This window comes from Colias philodice, chromosome 23 (genome assembly GCF_061535455.1).
Source record: "Colias philodice isolate Cphi_HAF_F1 chromosome 23, ilColPhil1 Martin Lab GWU primary, whole genome shotgun sequence".
Classification (NCBI taxonomy): Eukaryota; Metazoa; Arthropoda; class Insecta; order Lepidoptera; family Pieridae; genus Colias; species Colias philodice.
The window spans coordinates 1678053-1701869 of NC_143108.1; the positions used below are offsets into that span (position 1 = coordinate 1678053).

General features: G+C 32.8%; 1 protein-coding gene and 1 long non-coding RNA gene across 2 annotated transcripts in view; one reads left to right on the forward strand and one right to left on the reverse strand.

The window, feature by feature from the left end:
* mbc (dedicator of cytokinesis protein myoblast city) overlaps positions 1-17701 on the reverse strand; it is a 73283-nt gene extending 55582 nt beyond the window's left edge. Inside the window, exon 1 of the mRNA XM_089709807.1 lies at positions 17544-17701. Within this exon, the coding sequence (XP_089565933.1) occupies positions 17544-17589 (46 nt within the window). The 5' untranslated portion in view covers positions 17590-17701. The remainder of the gene's footprint in view (positions 1-17543) is intronic.
* LOC149477868 (uncharacterized) overlaps positions 1-23817 on the forward strand; it is a 395772-nt gene that overhangs the window by 156198 nt on the left and 215757 nt on the right. The gene's annotated exons all lie outside the window — the stretch shown is intronic.

The following is a 23817-nucleotide window of genomic DNA, read 5'->3' on the forward strand; positions in this document are numbered from 1 at the left end:
TTAAAGTTTTTTATAACTGTATGCCTCATTGTTTCCTGTTTCTTATGAACATAAAGTGTGAATTCATTCATACTTTGGTTAATACGTGAGTGAGAGGGCGTATACAGTACTGAGAATCAGTTTGATCATTTCCTGAGACTGATAATAAAATTTCAATTTCACAGGGTAGAAAAGGCTCAAAAACTCATAAAACAATGTGATAAAACGATATCCCGGAGCGGACAGGAAAATGGACATCACTTCATTGTTTCAATTATAGGAATTACGATACTGTAAACTGATAGAATAATAAAACCGGCCAAGTGCGAGTCGGGCTCGCGCACAAAGGGTTCCGTAGCAGCAAATATAATAAATTACAGTTAAATCAACCTATCTCAAAAACTATAAGAGATACTTTGATCAAACCAAAAATCGTTGAAAGAGTTAATTAGCATGCATCACCTCTATTTTTTTTAGAATTTTATACCCCGTAGTTATAAAAATAGAGGGGGGGGGACATACTTTTTACGACTTTGAGAGCTGATATCTCAAAAACCGTTCACTTTAAGAAAAATGTTTTTTAGAAAACTTTATATCATTTTAAAAGACCTTTCCATTGATACCCCACACGGGTATGTACATCGAAACAAAAATTTCATCCCTCAGTTACATGTATGGGGGGCCCCACCCCCAATTCTTTTTTTTACTATTTAGTGTCATATTTTTGTAGCGGTTCATACAACACATATTCCCATCAAATTTCATCACTGTAGTACTTATAGTTTCCGAGTAAATCGGCTGTGACAGACGGACAGACGGACAGACGGACAGACGGACATGACGAAACTATAAGGGTTCCGTTTTTGCCATTTTGGCTACGGAACCCTAAAAAGGATATTTGAGTCTGCGATTGCAGTTTTAGAAATCAGAACGCAAGCTTATGTAGCACTCAATTACTTTTTCTTATAAGTAAATAGATTTTTACTACAAGGCGTTAATTCTACAAGAATCGGCATTGCAAATACTTTTTGGAACAATACTATTTATTCGCTGTTACTCCGACCACCGGTACACGAAATTACAATCAAGGAACTTATTGTAGTCGAACCTCCGAGAAAATTAATAAAAGCTAACCTTATTACGGCCACAACGTAGGGCTGAATAGGTTTACTGCTTTGTCGTTTGCGATGATCACTTGGCGAGATTATTCATGGGTGATATTTGTAATTGTATTCATATGAATTGTGTTTATATGTACGTCCGTATTATTATAAGTTTTGTTTGACTTTCTTTCACGTCTCTACGGAGCATTATATGATATGATTTTTTGTGTCTGGAGATAGCCAGGAAGCTAGTTAGTAACATAGGGTACTTTTACAGCGGTTTGCACATTTTATTTCCATGAGAATTTTGACCACGTGGGCCTAGCAACATAAAAATGCAAATTTAAAGGAAGAATTGTGGAGAAAAGCTTAAAAGGGTAAAGCTTAAAAATGGCCTCATTATGTCGCAGTATGCACATGTGGATGTAAGTACATACTTACAACATATAAGCAATTTTTTATAAAACTATACCTAAATAACAGTAAATGAAACTTCGATACGATACAACACCATGAAACAACATTTACAGTTATTAATTGCATCTATTAGTATTTTTTACTAATATTATAAAGAGGAAAGGTTTGTAATTATGTATGTATGTATGGTTTTCACGCATAAACTTCTGGACCGATTTCAATGAAATTTAGCACACATATAGAGGAAAACTTGGATTAACACATAGGCTAGGTTTTATCCCGGAAATCCCACGGGAACGGGAGATATGCAGGTTTTCCTTTGAAAACGCGGGCGAAAAGCTCGACTTGTCGTGTAATAAGTTTGTAAACAATAGTTTTCTTGTGGTTTCCATTAAAAAGAAACTTTCAAAGTAGCTCTCCTATAAAACGAACATAAAAAAAAGATTTGAATAAATAAGTATAAGTTTCTGCACAAAGTTTAAAATGTAACTCCACTAAGTTAGATTGTCCATTTTCTTAGTTGCAAGTTGAACTTAGTATAAACTTAGCATTGACGTAATTGTGAAGTCTAGACATAAATATGACAAAGAGTATTGATTAATACATTTTTATTAAATGTAGTGGTTTATTTCTTGTGGTATAGGGGTAATTTGTACAATAATATGACTAAATTTGAGCATAATATGTGCGTCAACTTGATTTGATTGACTTTAGAAACAATAAAGAAGATGCAAATAAGAAGTCCCATACTCCGTAATGGGGAATCGAACAGACACCTTACCTATCAGTTCTACTGGTCGATTTATTTCGTGGAAGTTGTTTCATATCAGGATTCAGGAATAAAACATAGTTACTATATGCGATATTAGAATAACAATCGTAATTTTATCGCAAAAAATCAATTACAATCAGAAAGTGATGGTAATGAATGTTTATAAATAACTCGAAATATTTCCATAATATTTAAACATAAACGGGTAATTCTATGATAAGAGGTGACTACTACGGAAATCTATGTAAAAGTGTTTTTTTGATCTATGCATTGCTTTTTTGTGCAATGAATCACACCACTTCAATGCCCTTTATTAAATAACATTACAATTAAATATCCAATTAAAGCATATTTTTGTAAAATTCGTTATAAAATGTAAAAAAGTCCCTACCCTGGCCTGTCCCCTTATCGGTTTCAGCTTAAGTAACATACAATACATTCACTCTTTATATTATTTGATAAAGCAAACTATGTTTACCTCAAATTTAAGTAAATACACTTAAATGTTATTAAAGAAAAATTCAACAATATTTGTTTATTTTCAATAATTTTTAAACTTTATTTTTGTCCCGCTTTTTTTGTGTATCTACCCTGGCAATATTCGCACCGCCGCTGTAATACAAAATATCAGACGGCCATATTCCCTAACGCGCTGAGCGACATGTAACGACGTGAAGTTAGCAATACTAAGCACAGAAACGGTTAGATCGACGCCATTTGACAGTTGTTCCGACGCGTTCGTGCGGTGTAACGGTTTCGCAAGGTCATTGTGTCTCTCCACTGGTAAGTAATAAAAGTTATAATAATCACTTAATTTATTTGCATTTCCTGTCCGAACTTAGTAATACTGTAATAGTCAAAGCTTGCTTTATTATTAACTAAAACATTTGTTGTGTGAATCAAAATAATTCATTATGTCATGAAAACGTCTTTCCCCTGGCGTATTTCCCCTGGTGAGATTGTTGCCAGGGAAGAGACTTACTGACCAGGGGAGATAATATGCATCGTATTTATACTGTTATCATTATTTGGGAATCTTCGTTTATTCTCGGTTTAAAACCGTTAGAGTGAAATGACAGATACGGGCTTTTTAGCCAAGTAACTGCCATTTGAGACTTATTTAAGTAGGTGTGTTGTGAGGTGTTTCGTCACTCTGCATAAACTTTCGCACAATCCTGCAAGTGTTTAAAATGGCTGCTTTTTGTAGATTAATATATGTGTTATGTCATATGTGGTAATTCTATTAACTTCAAACTGTGGTGTTAGTAATTAGTATTTAGGGACTATTCCTGTAGTGGAAATAACTATCGGTACTATGTATACTTTACTAACATTCCATATTCTGTTGATTTCTTCCTGTAACTCTGTGTATTTATTTATTTTTTCAGTGATGGTTTTAAGTAGGTAATGTGAATTAGGGACTGCAATATCAATAATGTATGCTGGTTTTTTGTTTTTATCATGAATTGTAATATTGGGTCTGTTGTAGTGTATCGTTTTATCTGCTAAAATTGCTCGATCGTAGTACATTTTGTGTGTGTTATTTTCTAATACTTGTAGTATGGTGTGTCTGTGTTTTGAATGAGTTTATATTTGAGTGCTAGCTTTTCATTATTATTATTATTGTTTTAGATTATGGCACTACCGAAAAAGTTAACACGTGAAGAAAAATTACAGAAGAAACGTGAAGCAGAGAAAATACGATATCAAAAGATTAAAAATGATCCAGAAATGAAGATGAACATTGAAATCATTTTAAGCTTGGTGTTATGACATACTCTGTTAATAAAGAATATCGTCTCCAAGTCGAGGATATTTACGGACCGGATACAGAGTCCGAAAATGAGACTCCATTTGACATTCAAAAAACAATTACTCCAAAAAATGGCAAACACCAAATAATAGATACTCAACAACCGTCGACATCCAATCCGTTTTTTGTAAAATTGCAGATAACACTGGAAAATTATTCAAAGTTGATGAAAAAGATGTATCATTCATCTCAGAAAGTCAGGTTGTTGAGACACTACCTACGCCAAATATTGTTTTGAAAGGGCAGAGGATGTTCTATACTCCTTCAAAAAGTCTGTCAATGTGTTTGAGAAAGCTTAACAATTTTATTTTTTGTTCATATAGGCAAGAGGATGCCTTTAATTTGTTATATTATATTTGTATTTTATAATTAAAACATATTCATTTATTTTCGTTTTAGATTTGAAAAAAAGGCAAGGAAAGGATTTTTTGTTCATATAGGCAAGAGAATGCCTTCAATTTGCTATATTATAATTGTATTTTATAATTAAAACATGTTCATTTATTTTCGTTTTAGTTTTGAAAAAAGGCTGTAATTAGATAGTATAAAATTAGTGATAAATAATTATTAAAAGTCTGATTTATGATTAATACGATACCTAGCCTGATTAATAAATAAATACATGTGATAAAAAATGTTGCCTGATAAAAGTCGATTATTTATATTGTATTCTTTGTTTTATTGCTTCTAATTCTCTCCCCTGGTCAAATACGTATCTACCCTGATCTTCATGTCTCTACCCTGCCTGATGTATTTACCCTGGCCATCAAAAAAGTGACAAAATATCTATAAAGTAACTTGCCCTTACGTGAATAGATACATAAACGGGCCAAAAGTCATGATATATATGTTTGATGGAAAAACTCCAACTTTTCTCCTTAGCCGTCTCCTCAATAGATGTAAAACCTCTTATTATAGAACTACCCAAACAATGATAACAGCAATACAATTTCTCGGTACTGAATCAATGATTAGTGATAAGACCACCCTTTTCACGTTTCCTAAGTGTAATCTTATTTTATTACTAGACTAGATATCCACCCGCGGCTTAAAGAAAAACCAGCATCCCGTTCCTGTGGGATTTCCGGGATAAAAAGTACCCTATGTGTTATTCTGGGTCTTTAGCTACCTACATACCAAATGTCATTGTAATCAGTTCAGTAGTATCTGCGTGAAAGAGTAACAAACATTCGCATTTTTAATATCAAGTAGGATTGTTTATATTTTACAAAAAATAATCTATTCATTCCTAACTTCAAACTTTTTAAACGAACAATTTACATAATGAACATTAAACACGAGGCTCAGCCATATTAAAAATATGTAAAGTAAAAAAAAAACACATTTCCGTCACAGAGCCAGTGAAATTAAAAATGAACACCAGATGTTCAATCAATTACTTAGCGTCAACGCTAACTTATTAATAACTATAATCATTCCAACTTACATGGGAATCGACTTGTTTAATTGTAGACTAAGAGCCAGATAATGATATTGCATGTTAATTATTATCATCTGTTAACATGCGTATTGCGTAAGTTTAACAGGTTTGTTATTTGTAAAGAATCAAATACCTAAGTCACTTCAAATCTACATAATAATAACTTTAAAACTTGAAATCAAAACTACCTCTGCCCAAATATGTTGATAATAATTTAACAGACTACATAAATTAGTTATTAGCGCTGCATCGAAGTAAAATAAAATTATATAAGTTAAAATAAAAATAGTTACAATGGTTCAACGGTTTTTTTCGTACCTACCTAAACTGTTATGCCAAATGAAAAAAAAGTTTTTCAAGGTACCCAACAAAGATTATAACCCACAGTTTAATCAGCGGCTCTTACACAATTATTAATAATAAGCACAATAGGGGCGGAATGCGTGATTCACGCCCGCGAAGCGACGACGCGCACCGAAACTACATGTATGCGCGCGCGCATTGAATGACGATCAACTGACGTAGACCTGTGCAGATCATAGACGAGACATTTTTCATAGATCACTGGAATAAATTTTTAAAGAATAGAAAAAAGTCGATCACGAGGCAGGAACGATTCATCGATTTTTTATTTGAATGCGCTATACATTAAAGTAAATTATATTTTTAGTTTCTCAAATACTTTTGCATTTTGACAATAACATAAACAGACTTAACTACTGAAAGTTGTTTATGTCTATAATGTAAACAGATGTAATGACAGCAATATTGTATGTTGTTTTCCTTTCAGAGAGAAGTTTTAACAATTTGCCTCAATAACGTTTCTGAAAAGTTTTACATTTGGATATTGCAATGTTAGAAAAAAACAGCTAGCTGATGAACGCAATCTAGATAGAATTGATATTATCTGAATTAATTAACATAAAAATTGCAATTCTTATCCTATAATATGTCCCAATCCCATTCCTCATCCACGAAATGACCTAGTCATCTAAAACACGCCAACTCAAGTACTAAGTCTCGTCTCCATAGACTAACCAATCGATTCACACCAGATGCCCTCTCCTAGATGGCTAGCTCTAAGTACCTATATCCAGCACCTGTCAGCCCAATGAGCCGTAATAACCGAGACAAACTAGCGTTGCGATAATATGGGATAGTTTAATTGCTGGATGTTGTAATCATTGCGAGATTATCCTGCCATTATCGCTGACTGATTACACTTCAACAGATGTCGGCTGCTGTACAATATTTATCTGTTTATTTGTATGCGTTGGAAAGATTAGATATGGGTATTGTGGTCTATGTTACTATGTAAATATAGTAGTAAGTTTAAAATATTCTGTTTTTTTGGATAGATTTGTTTGCAGAGATATTTTTTTATCTCATGAAAAGCTATCTTATGTTGTATAAGCAACCGCATTTATCATAAGATCATCTTAAAATATTACAACAATCGACGTCTAAAAGGTGTCAAAAAAATGGACGCAAACGTATCTGGGGGCACGGCAGTGCCCCCGCCAAGTCGAGCAAAAAAAAGCGGCACGGCCGTACCATCCTTTTCTCGAAGCAATTCGGGCCTTTTTCGACCCCCTATAATTCGGTTGTGGATAAAGCAAGAAACCTGAATCTTCAGTAACTAATCCGGCATTGTATAAACACGGAATATTTAAAATTTCAGTCAATTTGAACCAGTAGTTTAAGAATGACAACTTGTTAAAGTTTCTAAATTTTGTCACTCACTGACTCACCGATCATCAAAAGTCCAAGTCACTTCTAGCAGACTTAGAAGCTTCATATTTGGAATACATATAGAGTTTAGTGTCTTAATCATGGGAAAACTTAAATATTTTGTAATTTCGGTCCAGTTTTCCAAATACACCAACTGCATCAATAACTTTGTAATCCCATATAAATATATGGGATTACAAAGTTATTTATGCAGTTGGTGGTTGGTGGTGGTTATAAATTTAATAGGTGTAGATAGGTACCTACCATATGAGGCAAGGGAGGGGGTATAGGGTGGGTAAGGGTGTGTTTAGCCCATGAAACTGAACAACATTATTACTTGTAAAATGGTCGACGTAATGAAAAACACATGATTGGACATGTCTTGAAGTACGAAAATCTAATAAAACAATATATTATAATTTAAATCTGTTATATATAAATTGTTGGCGCGACTAGCCTCCTTACAGACAGACTATAAGGAGGCTAACTGTGGCTGAAGCTCAAGAAGTAGTACCGGAAAAGAAAAAGAGGAAGACTACATATAAAAATAAGAAAATATCCAGGCTAGGCTAACTGTGGCTGAAGCTCAAGAAGTAGTACCGGAAAAGAAAAAGAGGAAGACTACATATAAAAATAAGAAAATATCATAAGACCTTTAACAAAATTCGTTAGAAGTAGATGGTATCAAAAAGAAAGGCTCTACAAAAAGAAGTGAGATCCCATCAAAAACATCCTGTAAAAAACCCAAGTCTCGCAGCTCAGTCTTTCTACCGTCAAAAGTTGTGAGATCCATGTAATACCAAGTCGGTTAATCTATTTAGTGTCTACTTGAAGGACCTTCTGTCTTAAGTTATTACATAAGTTATTATCATGCCAATATTAAAAATATTTAACGTTTTAAACAAATAGATCGACTTGGACATCGCATGAAAACAAAATGAATATTACAATATTATATTAGATTCTTTAGTCTCTCGCGCCTCACGCGATTGAAACTCTCGTTCCTGTTGGTCGCTGGCCCGTCGTGCTGTGTAGTGTGATACATACTAATAATCAAATCAAGCGATGTCCAAGTCGATCTATTTGTTTAAAACGTTAAATATTTTTAATATTGGCATGATAATAACTTATGTAATAACTTAAGACAGAAGGTCCTTCAAGTAGACACTAAATAGATTAACCGACTTGGTATTACATGGATCTCACCACTTTTGACGGTAGAAAGACTGAGCTGCGAGACTTGGGTTTTTTACAGGATGTTTTTGATGGGATTCTTTTTATTCGCATCATCTCATTTAGAGCGAAAACAAATTAGTAAACTTAATTAAGTAGTAGTATTTATTACATGGTAACAGACTTGAACCTGTAAAACGATCTTGCTATATATCCGAATAAATTACCAATTTATCACTTCGCCTTTAATTGTATAAACTCATTTAGATTACTAACCCATTTCCATGTACCATCTGACGCTCAATGAAATCCAATAAGAGATAAACTACCGTATGTAATATTAGATAGTTTAATTACTTCGGATGCAGCACTGATTGCGAGATTAATGTAATTCCTTATCTATGAGTGTTTAGATTGATTCCATGTCAGCGGGTGAGATTGATTTATGGATATGGGGATCGTTTGTAGCCATTTCTGTATAGATAAATGTTAGTTGGCAATTTGTTTTCAAAACCTATCTTCAATCCTGTGTTAATTTTCGTTGAAAATCTGTCCTTAATTTAATTTTCTCAATTTTGCTTGAGGCTAAATTAGTAAAACGTATAAAGCTGCGAAGGATAAACCATCGCATTAATATTTATGAACATGAATATATAAAGGGACTAATCCCTGATGACATGGATTGCGGTGATCAAAACATTGTTATTATTACAGACCACATTTAAATTTAATATCATCCAAAAATTCCTTAATCGAATACGAAATTTGCGAAGTTCCACGAACGTCTTTAGAATAATTTCCAGTAAAGAGACTGCCCTGACCTATAAACGTCTTCTGTTACCAAAGAAAGTCACTACCGAACGTTGGATCAAATAATAACGTGGGTAATAACGTAGGTGCGTCACGTACGTTTTGACAGCGCATAATTGGACTTCCTCAGGTAGGGGCTGGGCGGGACGTGAATCAACGATGTCCGCAATTGATTTGTTCTGATTCAATTTTCGTCAGGGATTTTCTCACTTCATCATGTTATTAATTTTATTGCAAGTCTGACATGTGGTTCCGATGATAAATACCATTTATTAGCTCCGAATATACTTGTTATTACTTGAATGAATCCAATTTGGTTAAACAAAAAGATAGAAGTTTAAAATCGATAAAAAAACATTGAAATAAAAAAAATGTAACACAAACTCTTAAATTTGTAAATAGCCCTTACTTACAAAGTTTTGGACATAAATTCCAGTCTTGAAAACGATCGTTATTCAGAAACTAACTCAATTTCCCAAAATATAACACTTCGAAAAAGCAAACCTAAAGCTTGGCGTTAATTAATTACCAATTAGCACAAACAATTCGATCTTACACCTCACTTAACACGCTTCGAAAACAATATGGCTAATCACTACATGCTTCCGTCTGAGCCAAGTCCCAAGTGGTATTGAGCGGATAAATTTCAATGTTCCACAGTTCTATTTTTTTCTCTAATAACTCAGTTGGGAATTCTGATAGCTAATATATTAATTCACTTGGGGATAAATCAATGTAACACATGTAAATAGATTTATTTATAGACTAGCTGTTCAGGCAAACGTTGTTCTGCCTTCCTTATCACTTGGGTTATGAAAATAAGATGTTGGCCAATTCTCGGGGATAAAACTTCATGAGAAAGGGTCCATCCGTTTCGGAGGAGTATGATAACTATCATTATGACAAGAGCATTTTCATTTTAGATGTAAAACATCTCGATATTCGTTTAAATACCTAGATATCTACAACAAGGTTAGTTACTACTTACCTTAGGCTATGTAACTAACCTAATTTGGGAGTAGAGATTCAGCCTCACGACCCATCCCCAGGTAAATTTATAGCTCCGAACATGATTAGTATACACAATACACATATGGAGTACATGTGAATGTTTTCGTATTTTTTTTTTAATTGCCCTATAACAGTAAATAATTTCTGAATTTAAAGACAAATCAAAAAATAAATTATCAAGCAGGAAATAACGTATAGTTGTTCTTCATAGATAAAGAATACCGTTTAGATTATACAATAAAACTATAGCACTAGCTCGCATTATTAGTAATAGACGAATGATAAATTTATCGTGATATTTTGTATTAAAAAGCCTCACAATAGTTTGATTCCTAAATTTTGAATACAAAATTCTGTTTATTCAGAAGGTTTCAACAAATTGATGCGGTTTCATTATGAGGTCTTACAACAAACTCTAGAGACCTTTCAAGTTAAAGGAAACCTACAAAATTAAACATTCCCTTTGTCCAGTGACCACCTTTAGTAGGGCTTGTTAGATCTACCTAAAGCAGATCTAAAGCTCAACTAAGCTCTCATGAAAAAAGTTAACCTCAGGCTTTCGTGAAAGTGTGAATAGGCTATTGATAAATATCCCAAGTACATAATATCTGCAAATATAACAAAAGAAACGACCAATCGCCAAACTGATTAGGAACTTATAAGAATAATGAAAACTCTTATGAATGAACTCTCTCCACAAAGGTGGAAACGATAGTTATGACAACTTATATACCAGGAAAATATAACAATATTTGAGAACAATTGTATTTACCGTAGTCAGTATGAAAGGATTATAATATAAATACATAGTTTGAATGTTTCCGAATTTTCAGGTAGATGACGTTACATATAGAAAAACATAATTTAATGGACTAAACTACGTACTAATAGCAAATTTTCTACGGACAGTTTCACAGCTTCTGAAACTGATATGTATCTATCAGTAAAAATAACAAATCTCCTTATATAAAAATGAATCCCTATTTCCCTACATCACCCGTGAACGGGTGGACCGATTTCGATAATTCTTTTTTTATAGTATTCCTTGAAGTACGAGGATGGTTCTTATGGAGAGAAAACGTAAATATGTACCACGGGCGAAGCGAATTAAACGCCAAAAGTGTGCAAATACTACCAGGGACATTATCAGCAAGCTGTGTAACCGTACGAGTCATAACTGATATTTCACACTTTAAAATACAATAGAACTGTCTAAAACTTAAATTAGTTCTTCAACTGAACGAGCGATCAGAGTACCCTCGGAATGGAACAGAAAATAGCAGCCAAATGACTTTTGGACTGGCCCCATGTGAAATTGAATCGCTTAGCACAGTTGGAGTCTGGGCGGGAAATGTATAAAATGAAATGAGATTTTGTTCACTTCATCTTTGTTAACTTTGGTCATATTATTAGAAACAACTCTAAATTACTATCCTGTATAAGATGTAGGCTTAGAACGTAGTTATTCAAAAGGTTGACACCATGTTGACACCTATAGTACCAATTATTGCCTGTTTCACTAATTCCAGATTTGTTCTGTTTAGTTTACCCATCTGTCAAAAAACATTTAGGTATGAGAATAATTTATGAGAATTAATGGTTGTTTATATATTTTCCGGCATTACTGACCCGCATATTTATAACCTTTACTAATTACTTTATCAACACTTTCCGTTAGTACTATTTTTATCTTAATCACTGGATTTACAGTAATAGCAGCTATATAAAAACCTTTATTGTAAATTTCGTAATTTTCTTAAAACCTATGATAAAACTTTATCAATATTATTCCTTTGAATATATTAAGAATTTAGATACGAAATCAAGAAATATACCGTACCTTGTGGCTATAGCATACCTTCGCTTTGCTTGACTATAATCAAAATTTCCTGATATCAAACTATTTACTAAATATACATTTAATGCACCTAACAAACATTTTGACTTAGCACACATACATCAAACAGTTTACCTATAGGTTATCTGTTATCTCAATAACTCCCCTGCCCAATTTCAATACAGTCTAGTCAGAACGTCTTTACCTGACGTTATCAAAACGTCCCTTTATCAGCTTATCTCTCTGATTAAACTTCCCTGCTTCCTAACTCCGAAACACCGGATTTTGAACAATTTCATATTGTCATACTGTACCGAGTATGCAAAGTTTATTATTTTTAACGAGGCATCTCATAAAAAATTTCAATGAAACTTTTCTGACGCTGGTGTATCGCATTTTTTAGCTTAGTAGTACTGGAGATATTTCATAATAAAACAGATTAAGTTTCATACGGTACCTAAAGAGCCAAAAAATAAAAGACGGGTTGCTCTCCGGGAGTGCCGGCAGAAGTGAAAACTTGATTATTAACGTTGAGCATGTTTGATATCCATCCGTGTCCTGACGCGAGTTTAAGATTTTATACCCAACGCCGCTAAAGAAGTTTTCACTTTAAAAAGCCTTCTTGAGTTTCACATTACAACTTTTATAAGTTGTAATAAAAAGGCACAATATTTTTTGGGACTTTATAGTCCCAAAAAATATTGTGCCACCCTTTAATATTATCTAAGAAGTACGTAAATTAAACTGCATGCATAATAGGTAACAAAAAACTATGAGAATTGTAATTCTAACCTACACTGAGAATTGTAAAAAAGTAAAAAACCATTTCAAATTTGTTCCTTCACAAGATATAGGCGGATAAATATACACAAACGCGGAGGGTGATTTTATGCCGTAAGTATTTATAATTTATTGTTTACTTCTATCGTAATCGATATTAGGGACATAATTAAACTCAATGCGATAGATAATAAAGAATAAATGTAAGTACATTTTTATCAGTTATTGTTTTATGAATTGAACCACACCCTTTATTGATTAATTAATTTTAATAATATTGAAACAAATCTGAATCCATAACAATGGCGCAGTAGTGAGTGTCCTTAACGGTCCATAACCATATTAGCAACAAATTTGGATCAACATGTTGCGAAGTTGCTTTCAATATGTTGCGGGTTGCAGCGATTATGCATAATGAAAAATTCTCGCCGGAGAAACGACAACATTTAAAGTTAAACAAAGTTACCAGCAACATTGTGAAGCAACTGTTACTCAACAAATTTTTACCATTAATACGAGGCGAAAATTAGGTGTGTAAGGTGCGAAAATATATTGATATTAGGGTACGTTCAATACTCTTCTTAGTTTTTGAACTTTATTAATATGAAACGAACCTCTTTACCGTGGCTAATGTATTGGAAAATTTGTTTTGAGAACAGTTGGATCAAAGTGTATAATGTTTGGAAATATTCACTTCAAAAAAAGGCACCTATCACTTAGATATGCGTTACTATTTGAACTTCAATATAAAATTAAATACGATAAATGTTAGGGTTGCCAGAACTTTAATTTTATTATCTACTTGCTTCAATATCTTTATTCTATGTATAACGTAAAAAAAGAAAAAAAGCGTGTTAAAAAAGCTTCCAAATCGGACGTTTATCTACAGAAAAAGGGTTTTATTATAGGTCATCATGTTGTTCAACGATGTTGTTATATTATGTAGGTTGATATGCCACAATTAATATATGTAGCAGTTGTAGTTTACAAATCTAAAACGGCGCTCAGATTGACTTGCACAGATAAAAAAGGCTTGAATAAAATTCAGTGCCGTAACAAATATAGCGATCAATTAGCATAACACAAAACAATGTCAACTATTCATATATTACACCATTGTCTACCAACAAGGAAATGAAACAGGAAATATTATTGTTGGCTAAACATCCTATAAACGTAATAATAAATTTGAATTTGATAATTGTATAGCTATTATTTTCTACTACTATCTATGTTTTAGCACCGGCTGAGCATTATTAAATGAAGGCAATGAGTAATGACAAAGCCAAATATGAACCTATTTTGTTAACTCTCTGTCAAGTAATTACTATAGATCTTGATATTTTTGGTTTTATGGCAGTCAAATGCTTTCAAATCTATTAGTCCCTTAGGGCGTATTCAGAAAGAAAGCTTGAAACTTATAAGCGCTTATCGGCGCTTGTCATGTTCATATATTTTCCTGCGCGGGTTACCAGCGCTGACAAGCGCCGATAAGCGCTTATAAGCGCTTATAAGTTTCAAGCTTTCTTTCTCGTGATCGAATTTTTTCTATTCTTTATAAATTTATACTATAGATCCACAGAAAGTTTCATTTATCCTAGCAGAAATTACTTTGTGATTGCCATGGCACTGCAGTGTTGTAAAACCTTCCTGAATAATCTTGTATTAAAATTTGAAAAATACCACATTTTTTTTTTATCCTACCGGCCTACCATATTACATGACCCTTGGAATACCCATATTCAAATATTATAACCACTAAACCAATGGAAGACTATAAATCTATACATATGTACTAATATTATCTTTCTTATATATAAAAATGAATCGCAAAATGTGTTGGTAAGCGCATAACTCGAGAACGGCTGAACCGATTTCGATAATTCTTTTTTTATTATATTCCTTGAAGTACGAGGATAGTTTTTATGTAGAGAAAACGTAAATATGTACCACGGGCGAAGCCGGGGCGGACCGCTAGTATTATTATAAAGCTGGGGACTGGGGAGTTGACAAAAGATTTTACATTTTGAAATATTGAAGTCTCTGACTCCCAAACTAGGTTGTTTGTTTGAACATGCTAATCTCAGGAACTACTGGTCCGATTTGAAAAATTATTTCGGTGTTGGATAGCCTATTTATCAAGGAAGGCTATAGGCTATATATCATCACGCTAAGACCAACAGGAGCGGAACAATGCGGGTGAAACCGCGCGGCACAGCTAGTATGTACTAAACATAAAACTACCTCAGTACTATTAATTAAAAAAGTATATTTTTATTCTGTTATCAGAGCATAAGCAATCTTTATACTTTTATATTAATAATTCAATAATTGCATAATCTACGACTGGACCACACAAGGTTTATGGATAATAAATTATTGATTAATGTGCATGCATTTATAAAGTTTTATCTAAATTCTTAATGGGTCTATTTATAATAAATTACAATTTTAATGATAAATAAACATTTGCTATAATATGACTTTTTTATTGTATTTGTTGTTGCATTCCAAATTACATTGTTAAGTAATGAGATATGAAATGAAAATAATAATTAATTAAAATAACACTTTTATTTAAACAAAATAGTACAAAACCAAAATTAATAAGAAAAATATAATAAACATCAACAGGTGTAAACATATAATTCAAAACCCACTACTTAAACTAACTAAAAAATGGAACACCACAAGCAATAATGCATCAAGAAAGTTTCATATTATGTAAAGTGCGCAATATGCAATTGTAAACCAATAAATTCCATAACCAGTCTTTTGTTTACGTAACAATTGCCATGTGAAAGTAGCATTGGTGTTACATGTCACAGAAAATACAAATCGTTTTCTTTTTAACACGCTTTTATTGGCTTCACCTGTATGTTTGTATATAACTGACTCCTTTAAACTCAGTTTTAAGTTTAAACCACTATAAATAGACAGATTTAAATCAAACTGTGAAAATTTACTTTTAACTAAGTAACAAAGACAATTTCTATCCTACTTATATTATAAATGCGAAAGTTTGTGAGGATGTGTGTGTGTGTGTGTGTTGTGTTGTGTGTGTGTTTGTTACTCTTTCACGCAAATTCTACTGAACCGATTACAATGAAATTGTAACTTGGATTAACACATAGGACAGGTTTTATCCCGGAAATCCTATGGGAACGGTAACTATGTGGGTTTACCTTTGAACATGCGGGCGAAGCAGCGGGCGGAAATCTAGTATACTAATAAAAGAAACAATTATTTAGATGCATAAACAAATTTGTATATTCTTGATCGCCTGATCGTGAATAAAACAAATATAAAAATCTTTCCTCAGCGATCAATAGGAAAAAATAAACCATGTCAAGGTGCCTGTCCCCCTATAGAAAGATGAGAAATATATATTTCATTGATAGTGTCATTATAATTAATTATAAAATGTATTCCGTGCATCTTTTTTCCTCCAATTAATTGCATTAAATGCGGAATGACAGAAAATGGTGGCTTTTTATTTTCAGGCGGCCATCAACCAAGTTTTTTTACACAAATGGTTTGAACAGTTAATAGTTATTCAATAATGCTAGAAGGGTTTGAAATTTTATTGAACATGCAAATTTGCTTTTGAACATTATGCATAAGTTATGGTATTAAAATTAAAGTATAAAATTTAAAGAATAGCCGGGAAAAGGTGATCGCTTAAATTTAAAGTATCCGCTGTTAGAATCTTTATCATCATAAATAATTAATTCATACTTCATTTATACTTATTTTCTAAATTTAAACTATAATAAGTAACATTAGGGAAAACGTTATAATACAACTAAAATATAACTATAATACTGAGCCTTATAGGTTTGATAACAATTATATGTAATAATAAAAGTAGAAAATATTATGCACTATAGTAGAGCCATTTTAATAGGCAACATTTGACAGTTCAACAAAATTCAACAACGTAACCTAGTAACGACGACATAGAATAATATGATATTTCGTTTTGTTAGAACTGCACATTTGCTTAACTTTTTTCAATTACGATAACATATTTATAATAATAATGACCGATACAAGTAATTTTAGGATTTGATTTTACTGATAAACCATTCTAAACATAATAAACAATTTCTGATTTAAAGAACTGACGTTGCTACAATTTTGTGTCAATAAACCTTTTTTCTTTTTAAATACCAGAGACGTTACTCTAAAAATCGAAATCTGACATCTAGAATCGAATGCATTGATTACTTGGGAATAAAAATCATCATAAATTATTGACATGTGTTTCAAGTTCGATTGACAAATGTTTCAAGTCCGTATCGATTAATTCACTTTAATCGATGTTTTTAAGCAGGTTACCACCCTATGAAGATAAAATTGATAGACGTCAAATGTTGCCTATTAAATTGGCTCGACAATAAACAATGATAACATAGATAATAAAAAAAAGTTCGGAATAATCAGGATGTTATCAAAAGTTTTTATAATGTTGTATTAGTTTAACTTCGTGTACATATGAAGCGGAAATGAATAGTATTTAGAGAATAACATAAAATACATTACAATTCGTTTGTTTCAGGATGAACTAGGAACGCTAGGATATGAGACAATGTTTATATTTATCACTCAGTGGGAGAGAAATCAACAGGCGATGAACGAAATTCGATGAAACATTTATAACAAACATCACTTACCAACAGCGTAACATTCCTCATTTTGTAGTTTTTGCCACACAGTCATATTTACGAATAACACTTTTAAAACTATTTTTTTATTAAATAATTGTAAGGCTCGTCATTTTTATCACGGTCAAAACTTTTAACTTTGTCAAAACACGTTGTCTGTGGTCGGGCGTAGTGACTAGTGACACTAGTGATGGGTACCTATCAATGGCGCGTAATTCCGATAAACGCGCATGTCTATGGTTATGAGACATTACCGATTCGGGCAAGGTTACGATTTATGTTTAATATTCTTAGATCATTAAGTAATGGATAACACACGCAGGCGTTTCCCCTTTTGCCGAGGTATAAGATTATTCGAATCGAAAAATCTTATGCTTTCATAAAAACTACTTGCGTAATCGATTACGAACACTCTGCGTATTCGTAAAACATCGAAAGGACGTCTGCGAGTGCTCCGCTAAAAATGCCGTTTTGCACTGTCAAGTCTTGCAGAAACAATTCAAACATGTCGAATATTAAAAAAGATGGAATAACCTTTCATTTGTGTATATTTTTTTATTTTTTTAACGTACATTTCTAATTAAATGCAATTTCTAATAATCGTCGATGTATCGTTTAGCGATATGATCAAGACAAATAATCGAGTCATGTGTGTACTCGATCATTGATGCGCCCTCACGAGACTATCATGGAAAGAAAATATACAAATTTAATCTTTATGAACTAAGCGATAAAGTTGAATTTAGAACGCGATATTGAACCGCACTCCCCACGAGACTATAAAGTGATGTAGCGAGACTATCTTGAAGAGAAAATATACAAATTTAATCTTTATGAACTAAGCGATAAAGTTGAATTTAGAACGCGATATTGAACCGCACTCCCCACGAGACTATAAAGTGATGTAGCGAGACTATCTTGAAGAGAAATTCAAATTTAATCTTTATGAACTTAGTGATAGAGTTGAATTTAAAAACTCGTCGCTTAAAAGGTCGTTAATTTTTACGACTTTCTTAGTGACGGACTGCTTTTAACTTGAACGTCGATAAAAAAATATTTTTCTAAGTATAATTTGAAATGAGATGAGAATTAATCTTTATTATATTAAAATTTTACACAACTGCATAAAAAGGAGTATAATGTTTATTTTGTAAGTCTTGTATATATTTATTAAAATTTACGCTCGGTTACTTTTAACTGGCAGAACATTTTAATGGTACGGAACCCTTCGTGCGCGAGTCCGACTCGCATTTAGCCGTTTTTTTTGTAATGTTAATCTTGTAATTATTCTATTATGTAATCTATACTAATATTATAAAGCTGAAGAGTTTGTTTGTTTGTTTGTTTGTTTGAACGCGCTATTCTCGGGAACTACTGGTCCGATTTGAAAAATTCTTTCGGTGTTAGATAGCCCATTTATCGAGGAAGGTATACATCATCACGCTACGACCAACAGGAGTGGAGCCACGGTGGTGAAACCGCGCGGAGCAGCTACTTTATTTATATGTATGTACGAATATTGCGTATATTTCAGATTTACAAAAAATCCTGCTTTAAGGCTAAGGTGGATTGAATGCTGTGGGAGAAAATCAGAATGGACACCTCGGTACAGAAATAATAAAAATTTCTGGACCGATATTTATTTTATTGAATATAATATGTGATGTGTTGAATAAATAGTACATATTCAAATACAAATAAAATGGCGTTTTATTGTTTTTTCGTATGCATATAATAATGATGAAAACGTTACAAATGACCTGTGTAGTATTTTTTATGAATATAATATTAATGTTATTTCTAATTTCAACAAAATTATTATTTTTGTAATATCGATATGGTTACATCCCTTTAGAGCGATTGTATTATTACGTATGTGTATAGAGATTTTTCTGTGTAATCTATGTATGTGTGCAAAAACATGCTAGTCTGTCCATTTTGTAATAGTTTGAGTTTGTAAAGACACAAATTATTTTTGTGAATGTGTGATAGTGTTTCAAAGTGTGAGTTACCCTCCCCGCACCAAAACCGGCAGAAAGTTTAGTTAGAACATTTGCCAGCGTGCTCCATCCATTACTTAATGATCTAAGTTAATATTACATAGAAAATTTTAAAATCATATTAATATCGTGATAACTGAATTCGAATGCATATATTTTATGAATAAGATAACAACATAAATATAGATTGATTGAACTTTGAAGTTTGAACGCACTTCGCAATCAAAATATTTTTCCGAATGAGTCATTGACGCAGGCAAAAAAAAAAAGACGGGTTGCACTCCGGGAGTGCCGGCAGAAGTGAAAACTTGATTATTAACGTTCAGCATGTTTGATATTTTGGAATGGTATCCGTCTTACGCATGGAATATAAGGGCTAAAAAAAAAAACATCCGTCTTACGCTTTTTCGATCAGGCCACGTGTCCTGACGCGAGTTTAAGATTTTATACCAAACGCCGCTAAAGAAGTTTTGCACTTCAAAAATTAGTGAAGAGTATGTATTATTTTTTCTTTTAATAATTCAATTGTATAAATATTCAGTGATTGATGAGTAGGGAATATTATTAAATAATCTTTTTCGTTTGTTAGAACCATTGAGATATACATATGGAGACGACACCGCCTACATCACTTATGTTCCGCTCAACATATTAAGCCATATGGCTTAACTGCACGCTCATTTTTTATTTGTTTTAAAGTGAAACGCATCAAATATACGGTATGCGTGTGTTACGATATTGCACAAATAATACAAATAATACGGAAAAGTGACTAACATAACTTTTCATCGGTAAGTAGATACCTAACTAGATAAAAAATTTTAAAACTTAGTTAGAGCAAAAAAATGGCGCACAGATTTTGTTCGTGGTGCCTCCATACGTAGTAATATTATCTCAATGGTTAGAACATAATATTTTGCATATTTGAAAAATAATCCTGAAGCCGGTTACCAAAATAACGAAGAAAAAAATATTATAAAGACAAACTGTTGTAAGTACATCTTTAATTAATTATAGATAACTAATTGTGTCTGTTATTTAATAAAATATGCAAAAATTAACCCAGTAAGTTAAAAATAATGAAATCCATGTGTACGTCCTTGCTAAGCTATGTTATACAGGCGCTTGAATATAGTAATGTTATTTTTAGAATGTTTTATGTTAATTATGTAAAATGCTACCTAGTTTAATGTAAATGAATTAACGCTATCTTTGTGAGATAAGTTACTGTACGGGTGTATAACAGTTAATCTAGTGAGGCGGCTGTGCAACGAACATTTCTTACCCAAAATATGCAGGCTCATATATAAAAAAATGTGTAATATCGGGATTTTTAAAATTTTTGTTAAAATTTAAGATGGGTAGAAATAAATACTTCAAATATTTATAATAATATAAGTAGGTATAAGATTTATAGAAATTATTATAACTACTTGACTAAAGTATGATTCTACAGAAAAGAAGAGTAAATAGAATAGTTAATGCTCGAGTCGTAAATTTTTATTCAAGAAATCCAATAAGTGACAAATGTAACGGAAGTGACGAGAAATTGATAGCCTACAGGGAGTTATTACGGGTCGTAACTAAGTTAAGGTCATAGGCGTAATACAGTAAAAGTTCCATTGGGAAAGATTACGTACACCATGTTACTATTTCTCATGATTTTGTGCTTGGTAACGCCTGTCAGCCCTCATTAACCCCCCCATATCCTAATCTGACGCGCTCGAGTAACATTATTTTCTTTTTTCACCCTATCTTGATTCTTCATAGTTCCACGAAATTACTTATATCGGCAGATTAAAATGTATTTTATATCAATGATGTCCTGGAGCATGTAAAATATCAATATCTAAAGCGCTTCAAAATTGCCATGGCACCGTTTTTTTTATAACAAAATGGAAACATTATAGACCTTTTTTTCTTGCTATCGTCTAATCTTCCAATTCTAATAGGTTTGACGTTGTGACGCTCGAGTACATCCACATTTTGCATCATGGGATCCCCTACTATTACTTAGGTACGCTTCAGGGTATTATTAAAATACTTTTATATTATGTAACATTTATATGTATATTGCCATATTGCATTCATGTGCGTAACGCAATTTATCTAGTTAGGTATATTTATATTATAAATAAAATGGATCGCCAAATATGTATTCGTAACATTCGAGAACACCTAAATCAACTCGGCTAATTTTTATATCGTTTTGGTAAATTGGTTCACAATGAAGGATCTTATCGAGAAAAAACATGAAGGGGCAATAGGGCAGATCAACGTCTACCGGGGCAGCCAGTTATATCTACATCTATACTAATATACCTACTTAATATTATAAAGGTGAAGAGTTTGTTTGTTTGAACGCGCTAATCTCAGGAATTTCTGGTCTGATTTGAAAAATTCTTTCCGTGTTAGATAGCCCATTTATCGAGGAAGGCTATAGGCTAGGGGAGATGGGCCCAAAGGGGGCACCTTACGGGAAAATTAAAAAAATGAAGTTTGAAAAGAAGTTAATCCATTTATTTTTTTGCCAAAAGTTCCATTAGTAAATACTTTTGAATGCTAAGTGGTTAAATTTGTCAAAAGTTAAAGTATATAATAATTATTAACAGATTACTAAAAGCCTACGATTGCCCGCTTTGCCCGAAGGGGAGGCCTAAAGCGGGCTTTCGTTTAGGGCAAAACGGGCAGTAGTTGGGTAAAGCGGGCAGGCCTGGATTTAAACAGTAGATTTCAAAATATACAGCCACTGAGCCACAAATAATATATACAATAATAAATAGAGTAAAAGACACAAAAATATTTTAAAAGTTATGTATTTCAAACAGTCATACAATTATTTTTAAATGAATATAATATGAAACAAAGGAACTTCTTAGGAGCTTTAAACTTTTAGGTACAATATTTCCAGATGTATCTGAAATAATATTTAAAAAAATAACGCCCTGTTTACAGTCTATCATTATTTAGTCTCTAATAAGCGATACAATTATTTTATATATTTATTTATTTATAAATCCTAAAATAGTGTAATTCTGGAAATTATTCCAAAAATTCTTGTTTAGACAGCCCGTAAAATAAAGAGTCCATGTGGAATACGTATTCCAAAAGCTCCATTTCTTGTTCCGTAGAAAAGAAAGTAGTAAACCTACCAAGCTTTACATTACACGAACCCGATTTAAGATGTCTGCAATGTCGTTCTTGGAATCCCATATTTAGTTGTTAATTTTTGACAGGTTTTCCTAACTCTTGCACTTCTCGTTTTGCTTGCTGCATAGTTGAGCGTTGCCATGAGGCTTGTGAATTTTTACGCTTATATTGACGCCGGTTATAAGCGGTCTTCTGAAAGGAAAAAGCAAATTAACAAAAGAATGTAACATTTTAGCGGACGGGGCAAAGCGGGCGCGTGCCCGCTTTACCCTGCCCGCTTTGCCTTTTTCGACATTTGAACGGTTCAGACGAAATTCTACCTCAAAATTTTTAGACACGTGAATTTTTATGGAACCAAAATATGGCCAGATAGCCACTTAATTACTAACAAATTTTGGTTAAAGGATTGTAAACACCAAAATAAAAAGAACACATATTACATACCTTGCAATATTTTTCAAAAATCGTCGAAAAACATTTATTTGTTGCAGCTTGTAATGCGTGCTCGCAAGCGAATCCAACGACTGCCGCGAGGTGGGAGGGGTGCGGGGATCGTCCTCACGAGTCGCGCGCGCGCCATTATTTAAAATTCCGATACTATACTGAGTGCCCTCTTTAGGCTCTATGCCCACTTTAGGCCCCTTTCCCCTATATATCATCACGCTAAGACCAACAGATAAAAGGTCTGACGCAGTTGGACTTAAATGGTCCGCAATGCGTTCGGAGGCTGGCTAATAAATTTTCTATCGCAGGTGGCTACCTTTTTTTGAGAGAATACAATTAAGTTTATTTATTATTTAAGTAATTCATGTCTATTGTCTTGCGAAATAGTGGGCAGATACATCTCGTACCTATTTGTTAATATCGTAGTCAAGGGCGGATCCAGCTTTAGTGCCAGGGGGGGGTCACATAGACGCGACGTGGTCAATTTTCAAAAGCTATATTTTGGTAATTTAATTGATACGTAGATTAAAAAAAAAATGGTCAAGTGCGAGTCGGATTGGCGAACCAAGAGTTCCGTACAAACATTTTTATATGTTTTAATATTAAATTTATGCTTTTTGCGATTTTTCCTTTATCTGTGCTATAAGACGTAAGTTTCTATTAAATAAAGATTAATTACCAAGATTCTG